Here is a 14,903-nt window from a genome sequence, read left to right as displayed (position 1 = left end):
GACTTGTGCTATGTATGACTTAGTCCACATTGCAGCCGGCTTGTGGGAGGCAAGAAACAGCGTTCGTGACAGGGGAGGGTTGAATTGGATGATACGAAATTGGGATGGGAGAAAAATATGGAAAAATGGGAGAAAAAGTGGATAAAAAAAAAAAAAAAAAGAGCCATTTGGATCGAGGGCGGCTACGTGGCGTAGTGGGCAAGGCGCTCGCCACGAAATGCTGGAGACGCTGGGCTCGTCAGTTCGAGCCCAGCGCTCCACATTTGCTTTCAGTTTAGCTGGTCGTCCGTACTAATACACATTGGCCGTATTAGGGGGTGGGAAACTGATGGGTGGGGATCGGGCGTTGTGGACAGCGACTCCTACAGGTCGGTTGGTGCGCCTGCGCAGTAGAATCAGGAAGTGTCGGGGGCAGCGTGAGCCTCCCACGCGTTACTCCTCGCCACTGAGAGATCGAGCTGCGCAGGTGAAAAGATGCGACTGCTGTTACCTCAAGTACCGGAGGGGACTTGTGCCATGTATGACTTAGTCCACATTGCAGCCGGCTTGTGGGAGGCAAGAAACAGCGTCCGTGACAGGGGAGGGTTGAATTGGATGATACGAAATTGGGATGGGAGAAAATATAGAAAATGGAAGAAAAAGTGGATAAAAAAAAAAAGAAAAGAGCCATTTGGATCATCATCTTCACACGATTGACAGGATGGACCTTATTTACCACGTTCACCTCTTTGTCCCGCCCCCCTCCAGGGGATTTCAGGATGGTGATTGGTGAAGACAAGGCGAAGGTGGCCAACATCGTGAAGGACCACGTGGAGCACTTCCGCATCCTGTACACCAACATCCTGCAGGACTGTCCCCAGGCTGTCTGCAAGCAGGGACGCCTGGAGGTGAGGAGACACGTGGCAGCATGTGGTAGTCTACACCCTCCACCAGACCGACAGTAAGGCAGCATGTGGTAGTCTACACCCTCCCCAGACCGACAGTAGGGCAGCATGTGGTAGTCTACACCCTCCACCAGACCGACAGTAGGCAGCATGTGGTAGTCTACACCCTCCCCAGACCGACAGTAGGGCAGCATGTGGTAGAATACACCGTCCCCAGACCGACAGTAGGGCAGCGTGTGGTAGTCTACACCCTCCCCAGACCGACAGTAGGGCAGCATGTGGTAGAATACACCGTCCCCAGACCGACAGTAGGGCAGCGTGTGGTAGTCTACACCCTCCCCAGACTGACAGTAGGGCAGCATGTGGTAGTCTACACCCTCCCCAGACCGACAGTAGGGCAGCATGTGGTAGTCTACACCCTCCCCAGACCGACAGTAGGCAGCATGTGGTAGTCTACACCCTCCCCAGACCGACAGTAGGGCAGCATGTGGTAGTCTACACCCTCCCCAGACCGACAGTAGGCAGCATGTGGTAGTCTACATCCTCCACCAGACTGACAGTAGGGCAGCATGTGGTAGTCTACACCCTCCCCAGACCGTTAGTAGGGCAGCATGTGGTAGTCTACACCCTCCCCAGACCGACAGTAGGCAGCATGTGGTAGTCTACACCCTCCACCAGACCGACAGTAGGGCAGCATGTGGTCGTCTACACCCTCCCCAGACCGACAGTAGGGCAGCATGTGGTAGTCTACACCCTCCACCAGACCGACAGTAGGCAGCATGTGGTAGTCTACACCCTCCACCAGACCGACAGTAGGCAGCATGTGGTAGTTCTACACCCTCCACCAGACTGACAGTAGGGCAGCATGTGGTAGTCTACACCCTCCACCAGACCGACAGTAGGGCAGCATGTGGTAGTTCTACACCCTCCCCAGACCGACAGTAGGGCAGCATGTGGTAGTCTACACCCTCCCCAGACCGACAGTGGGGCAGCATGTGGTAGTCTCTACACCCTCCCCAGACCGACAGTAGGGCAGCATGTGGTAGTCTACACCCTCCCTAGACCGTTAGTAGGGCAGCATGTGGTAGTCTACACCCTCCCCAGACCGACAGTAGGGCAGCATGTGGTAGTCTACACCCTCCCTAGACCGTTAGTAGGGCAGCATGTGGTAGTCTCTACACCCTCCCCAGACCGACAGTAGGGCAGCGTGTGGTAGTCTCTACACCCTCCCCAGACCGACAGTAGGGCAGCATGTGGTAGTCTACACCCTCCCTAGACCGTTAGTAGGGCAGCATGTGGTAGTCTCTACACCCTCCCCAGACCGACAGTAGGGCAGCATGTGGTAGTCTCTACACCCTCCCCAGACCGACAGTAGGGCAGCATGTGGTAGTCTACACCCTCCCTAGACCGTTAGTAGGGCAGCATGTGGTAGTCTACACCCTCCCCAGACCGACAGTAGGGCAGCATGTGGTAGTCTACACCCTCCCTAGACCGTTAGTAGGGCAGCATGTGGTAGTCTCTACACCCTCCCCAGACCGACAGTAGGGCAGCGCAACGATCAGGAAGGGAATTGGCAGAACAACTAAATTGAGGGATGGGAGGAAAGATAGAAAGGCACGTTAGGCTGCTGACACCCACACTGTGGTATTCAGCTGTGATATGAAGCTAGCAAAGAGTAGTGGCTCATATACAGCTGTGATATGAAGCTAGCAAAGAGTAGTGGCTCATATACAGCTGTGATATGAAGCTAGCAAAGTGTAGTGGTACACAGATATATATCATCACATATATCTCTGTCTGTCTCTCTTTTTCTCTCTCCCTGTCTCTCTGCCTCTCTATTTCTGTCTCCCTCTTCTCTCTCTGTCTCCCTCTTTCTCTCTCTCTGTCTCTCTCTCTCTCTATCTCTCACCCTGCTTTGCATATTACTGGTCGCTGACTGAGCTTAGGAGGTGTGTGTCTTTTTGTGTGGTTGTGTGCATGCATGTTTGTGTGTGGTTGTCAAGGCCAGATTAAGAATTCAGAGGCCCCCGGGCCAGATTCTTGTGGAGGCCCCCCCCCCCCACACACATACACACACAGTGGCGTTTTTATATGTCACTTAAAAAAGAAAAAAATCTGGATCCGTAACATTGTCCAACCAATCCTCCTGGTTTTCATGTTCAAGCAGCGCCGGCGGCGGGCTGTCATCATCGCGGTCTGCCTCAGAGTCAGAGTCATTGGTGTTGGTGTTGGGGCTGGGCTGTGGAGATGCGGCGGGCGTATACCAACAGGTGGCAGCCACTTGTGGTGGTGGGCCGGCTGAACTAGAGGCTGCCGCTGCCTCTTCTCTGTCGCTAGCATCAATAATAATAACGTTAGCATTCTCGTCCTCTCTGCCCGCGGCGCCTGGCTCAGCCATTTTAACGTTGCTGCTACTACTAGTGCTAGCCAGGGGGCTATCCTCCTCCTTACCTGACTGGGTGAAAAAAGTAGAGATAGTCGGTATGCTTTGCCGAAGTAACGCCCTCTTTCTGTCCCTTTCCTGTTTAGATTTTAACTTAGCAGCTCCGCTTTCCCACCGTTTAACTTTTTTATCCATGTTTTTTGAGTCTCATATGATCATACAGTACTACTCGAGTCTTAGCCTACTTGATCAACTTGCAAGTGCAATTCTCGCGGTCAGTGGTCACCTGACCTGACCTGACAGTGACCCCTGGACCTGGACGTCAGTGTCACGTCGACTCAACGTCTCTCACCCCTCATTATCAAACAATCAATCATATTTTTATTTGCAATACAACAAATTTTATAAAAATAGATAGAGAAGAGATGAGATGATACTAGTAGTCACTATAGATGCTGTGAAAGTAAACGCTGGATGAGGATCTGATTATATATATTTTTTTTTCATATTTCTTTTATTTTTTTTACTAGTGTGTAGTAGAGGCCCCTAGTCACTAGGGGGAGCTCGATGATATCCGCTATCAGCACCGGCGTGTCTCTGCTGTCTGTCATGAATAATGATCCCAATCTGCCTCATTCGTGTCGGGCTGCGTCTATTCTTTTACCAACGGATTTCCAGTTCCGCGTTCTGCGATCTGATTGGCCACTGACGTTTCTGGTGCGATCTGATTGGCCACTGACGTTTCTTAGGCGACTCTTTCGAAGTTGGTTAAGGTTAGAGTATGGAATCAGGGCTGGTGTTCTATCGCCCTGCTCTAAGACAAACTCTAACCTTAACCAACTTCGAAAGAGTGCCTAAGCTTAACCGGTGAAAGAAAGAGGCGTCACACGATTGGCGCTACCAGAAACGTCAGTGGCCAATCAGAACGCAGAACGCGGAACTGGAAATCCGTTGGTAAAAGTATTCAGGCGTCGGGGCTGGGATGTGGAGATTTTTTTTTATTGCTGTTTTTACCTCAAACGGAAAACCTCAAACTCTTATGAAGAGGAGAAAAAATACTCAAGATTAGCCACTTGCAGACGGCAGGGTGTGACGTACTGTATATTTTAGTTGATGAAATATTTTAGTTGACTAAATATTTTAGTTGATGAAATATGTTTTCATTTCAGTGTCACAGTAGGACATTGATCTCCAAAATAAGAAAACAAATAAAATAAAATGTGGGGCCTCTAGTGACGAGGGGCATCCAAAATCTTTTTAAATAAAAAATTAACAAATATTTGGGGCCTCTAGTGACGAGGGGCCAAAAATAATAATTTGGGGCCTCTAGTGACGAGGGGCATCCAAAAGGCCTCTAGTGATGAGGGGCCTCCAAAAAATAATTTAAGTTAAAAAAAAATAATAATGTTGGGGCCTCTAGTGACGAGGGGCATCCAAAAAAAATTAAATAAATCTTTTAAAAAAAAATTATTTGTAATTTTTTTTGGGGGCCCCTCGTCACTAGAGGCCCACGGGCCGCGGCCCGGACGGCCCGGTCGTTAATCCGGCCCTGGTGGTTGTGTGTGTGTCTTTTGGTGTGTGGTTGTGCGCAAGCGTGTCTGTGTGTGTGTGTGTGTATTTGTGTGCTGTTGGGCAGGTATTAGTCTCCTCACAGGTCAGGTTGTATTCTGTCTCAGTCTCTCAGTCTCTCAGTGTCTCAGTCTCTCAGTCTCTCAGTCTCTCAGTCTCTCAGTGTCTCAGTGTCTCAGTCTCTCAGTCTCTCAGTGTCTCAGTGTCTCAGTCTCTCAGTCTCTCAGTGTCTCAGTCTCTCAGTCTCTCAGTCTCTCAGTCTCTCAGTGTCTCAGTGTCTCAGTCTCTCAGTGTCTCAGTCTCTCAGTCTCTCAGTGTCTCTCAGTCTCTCAGTCTCTCAGTCTCTCAGTGTCTCAGTCTCTCAGTGTCTCAGTCTCTCAGTCTCTCAGTCTCTCAGTCTCTCAGTCTCTCAGTGTCTCAGTGTCTCAGTCTCTCAGTCTCTCTGTCTCTCTGTCTCTCAGTCTCTCAGTCTCTCTGTCTCTCAGTCTCTCAGTGTCTCAGTCTCTCTGTCTCTCTGTCTCTCAGTCTCTCTGTCTCTCAGTCTCTCAGTGTCTCAGTCTCTCAGTGTCTCAGTCTCTCAGTCTCTCAGTGTCTCTCTGTCTCTCAGTCTCTCAGTGTCTCAGTCTCTCAGTGTCTCTCTGTCTCTCAGTCTCTCAGTGTCTCAGTCTCTCAGTCTCTCAGTCTCTCAGTCTCTCAGTGTCTCAGTCTCTCTGTCTCTCAGTCTCTCAGTGTCTCAGTCTCTCAGTCTCTCTGTCTCTCTGTCTCTCAGTCTCTCAGTCTCTCTGTCTCTCAGTGTCTCAGTCTCTCAGTCTCTCAGGCCTCACACTCACCTCACACTCACCTCACACTCACCTCACACTCACCTCACACTCACCTCACACTCACCTCACACTCACATCACACTCACCTCACACTCACCTCACACTCACCTCACACTCACCTCACACTCACCTCACACTCACCTCACACTCACCTCACACTCACATCACACTCACCTCACACTCACCTCACACTCACATCACACTCACATCACACTCACATCACACTCACCTCACACTCACCTCACACTCACATCACACTCACCTCACACTCACCTCACACTCACATCACACTCACCTCACACTCACATCACATCCTGCCGCCGGCGTCACACAGTGCTGCTGCTTATTAAAGGGAGTTACTTACTGCGCCGTAAATCACAACTTACGCTGCGCTCGGTCGGTCTCTGTTAACACCGTCTCCCTGCGCTGGGAACCAGAGCATCAAGACTGAATCTGTGACGTCATCAAGTGACATCACAAGTGCATCCCAATGAGTTGTTTTTTAATCAGATAATGTCCTCATATCCCAGTAAAATCACCTTTAATCAGAGCAGCATAACTGGACCACATACCACTTTAACATAACCTTTAATCAGAGCAGCATAACTGGACCACATACCACTTTAACATAACCTTTAATCAGAGCAGCATAACTGGACCACATACCACTTTAACATAACCTTTAATCAGAGCAGCATAACTGGACCACATACCACTTTAACATCACCTTTAATCAGAGCAGCATAACTGGACCACATACCACTTTAACATCACCTTTAATCAGAGCAGCATAACTGGACCACATACCACTTTAACATAACCTTTAATCAGAGCAGCATAACTGGACCACATACCACTTTAACACAACCTTTAATCAGAGCAGCATAACTGGACCACATACCACTTTAACATAACCTTTAATTAGAGCAGCATAACTGGACCACATACCACTTTAACATAACCTTTAATCAGAGCAGCATAACTGGACCACATACCACTTTAACATAACCTTTAATCAGAGCAGCATAACTGGACCACATACCACTTTAACATCACCTTTAATCAGAGCAGCATAACTGGACCACATACCACTTTAACATAACCTTTAATCAGAGCAGCATAACTGGACCACATACCACTTTAACATAACCTTTAATCAGAGCAGCATAACTGGACCACATACCACTTTAACACAACCTTTAATCAGAGCAGCATAACTGGACCACATACCACTTTAACACAACCTTTAATCAGAGCAGCATAACTGGACCACATACCACTTTAACACAACCTTTAATCAGAGCAGCATAACTGGACCACATACCACTTTAACACAACCTTTAATCAGAGCAGCATAACTGGACCACATACCACTTTAACATAACCTTTAATCAGAGCAGCATAACTGGACCACATACCACTTTAACATGACCTTTAATCAGAGCAGCATAACTGGACCACATACCACTTTAACATAACCTTTAATCAGAGCAGCATAACTGGACCACATACCACTTTAACACAACCTTTAATCAGAGCAGCATAACTGGACCACATACCACTTTAACATAACCTTTAATCAGAGCAGCATAACTGGACCACATACCACTTTAACATGACCTTTAATCAGAGCAGCATAACTGGACCACCTACCACTTTAACATAACCTTTAATCAGAGCAGCATAACTGGACCACATACCACTTTAACATGACCTTTAATCAGAGCAGCATAACTGGACCACATACCACTTTAACATAACCTTTAATCAGAGCAGCATAACTGGACCACACACCACTTTAACATAACCTTTAATCAGAGCAGCATAACTGGACCACATACCACTTTAACATAACCTTTAATCAGAGCAGCATAACTGGACCACACACCACTTTAACATAACCTTTAATCAGAGCAGCATAACTCGACCACATACCACTTTAACATAACCTGTAGAGGTAAATGGATCGAGGATGTATACTCCCAAGCACTGGGATACTGGTTGTTTGATTGATTTATTGATTGGTTGATTGATTGATTGGGTGGTTGATTGGTTGGGTGGTTGATTGATTGTGTGCCTCCAGGTGGATAAGAGTCCAGAGGGGCAGTTCGTCCAGCTGATGGCCCTGCCCCGGACCCTCCAGCAGCGGATCACCCGGCTCGTGGACCCCCCAGGGAAGAACCGCGACGTGGAGGAGATACTGCTGCAGGTGGCCCAGGACCCGGACTGTGGGGCGGTGGTACAGCAAGGTAGGGAGGGGGGGGGGGGGGCAGGATGGAGGGAGGGAGGGAGGGAGGGAGGGAGGGAGGGAGGGAGGGAGGGGAGGGCAGGATGTAGGGGTGATGATTGTTGGAGGGAGGGAGGAAGCATGGATGAAAGGAGAGATATATGCTGGATAGATGGATGGAAGGATGGATGGATGGATGGATGGATGGGTGAATATATGTATGTATGTATGGATGGATGAATAGGTTGATGGATGGATGGGTGAATGGATAGATAGATGGATGGATGGGTGAATAGATGGATGGATGAGTGGATGGATGGGTGAATAGATAGATGGATGGATGGGTGAATAGATGGATGCATGGGTGAATAGATAGATGGATGGATGGATGGGTGAATAGATAGATGGATGGATGGGTGAATAGATAGATGGATGGATGGGTGAATAGATAGATGGATGGATGGGTGAATAGATAGATGGATGGGTGAATAGATAGATGGATGGGTGAATAGATAGATGGATGGATGGATGGGTGAATAGATAGATGGATGGGTGAATAGATAGATAGATGGATGGATGGGTGAATAGATAGATTGATGGGTGAATAGATAGATAGATGGATGGATGGGTGAATAGATAGATGGATGGGTGAATAGATAGATGGATGGATGGGTGAATAGATAGATGGATGGGTGAATAGATAGATAGATGGATGGATGGGTGAATAGATGGATGGATGGATGAATAGATGGATGGGTGAATAGATGGATGGATGGATGAATAGATAGATCGATAGATGGATGGGTGAATAGATAGATAAATGGATGGATGGGTGAATAGATAGATAGATGGATGGATGGATGGATGGATGGATGGGGGAATATAGATGGATGGATGGGTGAATAGATAGATGGATGGGTGAATAGATGGATGGATGGGTGAATAGATTGATGGATGGATGGACATGTTAAATGGAGGAAGGCTTGGTGGGAGGAAGAATAGATTAATAAATAGATTAATAATAATACGCAACTCAGGTCTTATAGGATACGGATACGCTGTTTATATGCGACTTCCAAGCCCAATCACCAATGTCCCTGCAGATAAACAGACCTTACAGACCCTAGATACCAACAGCAAACAGAATAAATGCCTTAGTATCCAAGCTAATATTTATATTTCTTAATCAGACTTAATTTGAATACAAAGTTGTGTGTCGTTGCAAATTGGATGCAGTTGCTTCCGTGAGTCGACTCAAAAACACAAGAATGTGATTCAGGCAACATTGGTGTGCAGCTGTACACACAAAGTACACACCCATGTACACATCCATGTACACACCCATGTACACACCTCCACCTGACGACGCTGTCTCTTCCGCAGCCATCTCCTCCATCGTGAAGACCTCCAGCATCACACAGAGCGCCAAGGGCATCGTCACAGCCGGTACGCTCACCTCCCGCCAAACCATTTAATAACCCTTTCACTGCCACACTACAGAAGGTTCATTTCTCTGGAATGACTAGAAATCTCCAAAACTATACTCGTATTCAAAACTGTATAAAACGGAAATGTACCGATGAAAAAACGATCTGTTTCGTACATGTTGACTGCAAGCAACTCATTGATAAGCGACGGGTGTATTAGACCCATAGCCATAATTTAAGATATATTTTAAGCACTCGCAAATTTCCCCGTCCTCCCATTGACTTCAGTGCTGGCACGCTAGCCCTAATTTGGTCATATCCGGCCGGCTCTGAATGTGTTAAGAAGCCTGCTAAACCATTTAAAGGAGTAGTCTGCATTTTAAGACGCCTGCTAAGCCATTTAAAGGAGTAGTCTGCATTTTAAGACGCCTGCTAAGCCATTTAAAGGAGTAGTCTGCATTTTAAGACGCCTGCTAAGCCATTTAAAGGAGGAGTCTGCATTTTAAGACGCCTGCTAAACCATTTAAAGGAGTAGTCTGCATTTTAAGACGCCTGCTAAACCATTTAAAGGAGTAGTCTGCATTTTAAGACGCCTGCTAAACCATTTAAAGGAGTAGTCTGCATTTTAAGAAGCCTGCTAAACCATTTAAAGGAGTAGTCTGCATTTTAAGACGCCTGCTAAACCATTTAAAGGAGTAGTCTGCATTTTAAGAAGCCTGCTAAACCATTTAAAGGAGTAGTCTGCATTTTAAGACGCCTGCTAAACCATTTAAAGGAGTAGTCTGCATTTTAAGACGCCTGCTAAACCATTTAAAGGAGTAGTCTGCATTTTAAGACGCCTGCTAACCCATTTAAAGGAGTAGTCTGCATTTTAAGAAGCCTGCTAAACCATTTAAAGGAGTAGTCTGCATTTTAAGACGCCTGCTAAACCATTTAAAGGGGTAGTCTGCATTTTAAGACTCCTGCTAAGCCATTTAAAGGAGTAGTCTGCATTTTAAGACTCCTGCTAAGCCATTTAAAGGAGTAGTCTGCATTTTAAGACGCCTGCTAAACCATTTAAAGGAGGAGTCTGCATTTTAAGACGCCTGCTAAACCATTTAAAGGAGTAGTCTGCATTTTAAGACGCCTGCTAAACCATTTAAAGGAGTAGTCTGCATTTTAAGACGCCTGCTAAACCATTTAAAGGAGTAGTCTGCATTTTAAGAAGCCTGCTAAACCATTTAAAGGAGTAGTCTGCATTTTAAGACGCCTGCTAAACCATTTAAAGGAGTAGTCTGCATTTTAAGACGCCTGCTAAACCATTTAAAGGAGTAGTCTGCATTTTAAGACGCCTGCTAACCCATTTAAAGGAGTAGTCTGCATTTTAAGAAGCCTGCTAAACCATTTAAAGGAGTAGTCTGCATTTTAAGACGCCTGCTAAACCATTTAAAGGGGTAGTCTGCATTTTAAGACTCCTGCTAAGCCATTTAAAGGAGTAGTCTGCATTTTAAGACGCCTGCTAAACCATTTAAAGGAGTAGTCTGCATTTTAAGACGCCTGCTAAACCATTTAAAGGAGTAGTCTGCATTTTAAGACGCCTGCTAACCCATTTAAATGAGTAGTCTGCATTTTAAGAAGCCTGGCAGACTACAGTAATAGTGCTGTGATGTGTTCTCTCTCTCCAGGGTTGTGGAAGAGTGTGTCCTACAGCTCCAAGAAACTGATCAAGATGTGGAAAGGCTGGAGGAGGAAGCCCTCTGTCTCTCAGCTGTCCTGATCCTGTCTGTCTGTCTGTTTTATCTACCTGTCTGTCTGTCTGTCTGTCTGTCTATCTGTCTCTCTGGTCTAGACTCTACAGAACATCCCGTTTCCTGAATGAACTGAACTGAGAGTGAATTGAACGCATGGCTGGAAAGAGAGAGTGAAGACGTGGAGAATGATGTCTCTGTTGAGTTGTTCTAATTCTTAGAGAGAGAGAGAGTGGGGGCATTGTGTCCTCCGGGACTGGTATGTGTGTGTGTGTGTGTGTGCGCACGCGTGCGTTTGTGTGTTTGCACATGCACGTTTGTCCGCAGCAATTCTCGCAAACTACAGCCAGGGCTGATTCAGATGAAATGTCGCACTTACGCTGACAGCAGGCCAAGCACCTGGATTTGTGAATATTTTTCGTGTTTTATTTGAATGCATTACCATCATTGTCCATAGAAATAGATATTCGGTATACAGTTACACATTTTGAACACAAGGGGGCGATACTACACAGGTTCACTGCTCAGAGCCTCCAGTAATCGGATACCAGTCACTATAATTAATGGTAATAACCCTTTCACTGCCACATGACAGCCGGTTAACCCTTTCACTGTGACAATACAGAAGGTTAGCCCTTTACTATCACACAACCGACGGCGATGCGGAGCTAATGATGCTAATGATGGAGCATCGCCGTCAGTTGTGTGATGGAAAAGGGTTAACCTTCTGTCACGTGTCAGTGAAAGGGTTAAACACTGTAGGTCGCACAGTGGAATGTACCTCTCTGTGTTTTACCACTAGGTCTGGTTTTGTCCAATGCATGTATAATAATAATAATAATAACTGGCCACGTTTTTTTATTTATTTTTTTATTATCTTTTTCCCCCTCCTTTTTTTCCGATTTTTCTCCCATCCCACTGTTAGTCGTTATGCCAATTCCCAACCCCCTTCCTGGTTGTTGTGCACCCCCCCCTACTGTTGGTCCGGGAGGCCGGAGACTGTCACATGTTTTCCTCCGACGCATGTGCAGCCAGCCTGGCAGCGCAGATTCTCACCGGGAGAGTGTAACGTGTGGGAGGCCGCACTACCTTTGTCCAGATCCTACCCTCGCTGTAGGGGTCGCTGTCCACAACGCCCAGGACCCACCCACGGCTCCCCTCCCCCTAACTCAGCCAAACGAGTTAGTATATCGATCAGCCCAAGCCAAGGCAATGCTGACTCTCCGGGAGTCGAGACCGCAGCCTCTTGCATTGGTGACGAGCACAATCTCCGCTACGCCACCTGACCGCTCACACGTTTTTGATAGACGACAGCTGGTAATCAATCATTCATGCCTGTGTGTGTTGGGGATGGATGTTTTCTTTGTGGCATATTTTTAATATTCTACAAAAAGAATGGAACCATATTATCCACACAGAGAGATGAGTGCAGTGCACTACGTGTTGTAGCCTGGAGGACCTCTGTGATCTTTCACTGAACATATAATCATCATTAGGACTGTTTAACGTTTTAATAAATAAGGAAACCAAATCCGATTTGATACATTTATTGAACCTAGAAGAAAGAGTCAGTGCAGCCTTCAGTGTGTCTGTTCTCTGTGACACCGTGTCTGTCCACAGAGACACATTTAGGCTCCGTTTATATCTGTCCATCACACACAGACACATTTAGGCTCCGTTTATATCTGTCCATCACACAGACACATTTAGGCTTTGTTTATATCTGTCCATCACACAGACACATTTAGGCTTTGTTTATATCTGTCCATCACACAGACACATTTAGGCTTTGTTTATACTTGTCTGGATTTGCAGGAAGTAAAAGACGATTGATTTTGATTTTAAGCATTTTGTATTGTATTAGTATTTCAATGTCATTTTACACGTCACTTGAAAGGCTGGTCTTCCTGCACATCTGTCCTCCAGACGTCTAAACTCAAGATTCAAGAGGTTTATTTGTCACATACATACCAGGGCGGGCATACAGTGAAATGCGGGTGGTCGTGCCCGCATCGATTGTGCAATAATAATAATAATAAAATAGACATAGAAAAACAGGTAATAAGGTAAAAAAAACACTTCACACTTCAAATACAGCACCCCTGGGACAGTGGGGTCTAGTGCCTTGCTCAACGGTACTTGGTCAGTGGTTGTGAGCACCATAGAGCTCCTGGAGGTGCCAAGGATCGAACCGACAACCTTTTTGTTGCTGGTTTGCCTTGCTACCGCAAGGCCCCCTGCCCTCTGCCCCCCCCCCCCCCCCCCCCCCCCTGGGCTGTCCTCTCTGAATTGTTTGTCACAGTGTGTTCAATGTATTTATCCATTGATCCTATTTGTTGATTATTGATACCTAATTTATTTGTAACAAAGTTGTGTTAATAAACCAAGTTTGAACACAGCACTGCGTTGGTTTCATGGTTTGATTATATGACTGTGATTCTATATGATTGTACAGACAGTATTGTGTATATCTGTCTCGAAGCTCATAATATATATATATATATACTTACAAGATGGTATGCAGACTACCCAAAAATGATCATCAATACCAATGTTGTGTACAGAAATTGGGTGACTTGTCTGGTGTTAAACTGGGTTCATAGACATGGATTAGGCTATAGGGGCAATTCACAAAAACTATTTATTTTGCACATAATCTCACATGTCCCAAAATTTCTAAACCGTTTTGCACGCATTAGTTTGACATTGAGAGTAAATGCGTTTGAATATAACCACCAGTGATGTCATCGGGGACATTGAATCCTTGTGTCGTGTTAATGACAGCTACATTAAATGATAAGGTACCAGTCCCTATAAGACATGGTATTGCTATTCTTTCCATCTACATCATTGCATGGAGCTGTAATTAACACAACACACGGATTCAGTGTCATCACTAGTGGCCATTATCAAATTAATTTACTCCCAATAACTATCAAACTAAATGAATGTGCAAAAAAAAAATCCAAAACAATGTTTGGATGTGTGTGAGATTATATGCAAAATAAATGTTGAAGTGTCCTTGAGCAAGACACTTAACCCCGAATTGCTCCTGATGAGCAGGTTGGCACCTTGCATGGTTGCCTCCGCTATATAAATGCACCATGTATGATGTAACACCATGCATACTACTGTGTAAACCAGTACAGTTTGAACTTTCCTGGTACTTTGTGTTTGATAACCTATAGTGATACAGGCCATAATCACATTTGTGACTGCAGTTTGTTTTAAAACAGCAGCCTACTTTATTAACCCTTTCACTACCACACTACATAAGGTTAACCGTTCACTACCACACTACAGATGGTAGTGAAAGGGTTAACCTTCTGTAGTGTGGTAGTGAAAAGGTTAACCCTTTGGTAGTGAAAGGGTTAAACACACCAACATTGTGGGAAATACACTTACCGTCTTCTCCAGACTCAGACAGGAAGCTAAATAGAAAGCTAGCCTATCTTAGCACAAATGAATGGCTAATGAATCAGTTAGCCTATACTTAAAACTCCAGGAGAGGTGTTTTTGGCCAGCAGCTAGGTTAGCTAGGTTAGCTGGTCCATATCCGCTTCTATTCATTTGTGCTAAGCTAAACTAGCTTGCAGCCGGACAGCTTTCTACTGAATGCAGAGAGGAAATTGGTATTTATCTTGTCTGACTCTGGAGAAGACGGTAATCACATTTCCCATAAGCACTTTGAACTGCAATCCCCTGTATGAAAGGTGCTATACAAATAAAGTTATTATTATTATTATAATGTTGGCGTGTTCCTTTTAAGTCCAGAATTACACAGATAGGCCTATACTGTCTATATTGTAGCTGAGAGGATGACAGTAGAGGAGGTAAAACCTAAGATCAGAACAGTCGCTCATAT

The 14,903-nt window shown here is 45.7% G+C and overlaps 1 protein-coding gene across 1 annotated transcript in view; it reads left to right on the top strand.

Annotated features, from left to right (window-relative positions):
* Positions 1 to 13,293, top strand: part of tamm41 (TAM41 mitochondrial translocator assembly and maintenance homolog) — a 22,484-nt gene extending 9,191 nt beyond the window's left edge. Inside the window, exons 5-8 of the mRNA XM_084316053.1 lie at positions 748 to 887; positions 7,741 to 7,906; positions 9,268 to 9,330; positions 10,976 to 13,293. Of these exons, the coding sequence (XP_084172179.1) occupies positions 748 to 887; positions 7,741 to 7,906; positions 9,268 to 9,330; positions 10,976 to 11,067 (461 nt within the window). The 3' untranslated portion in view covers positions 11,068 to 13,293. The remainder of the gene's footprint in view (positions 1 to 747; positions 888 to 7,740; positions 7,907 to 9,267; positions 9,331 to 10,975) is intronic.
* Positions 13,294 to 14,903: the final 1,610 nt, after the last annotated feature.

The sequence above is a fragment of the Notolepis coatsorum genome, assembly GCF_963971535.1.
Source record: "Notolepis coatsorum genome assembly, chromosome: 6".
Taxonomy (NCBI): Eukaryota; Metazoa; Chordata; class Actinopteri; order Aulopiformes; family Paralepididae; genus Notolepis; species Notolepis coatsorum.
The sequence above is the reverse complement of the archived record's forward strand: the minus strand, read 5'-3'. Positions and strand labels throughout refer to the sequence as shown.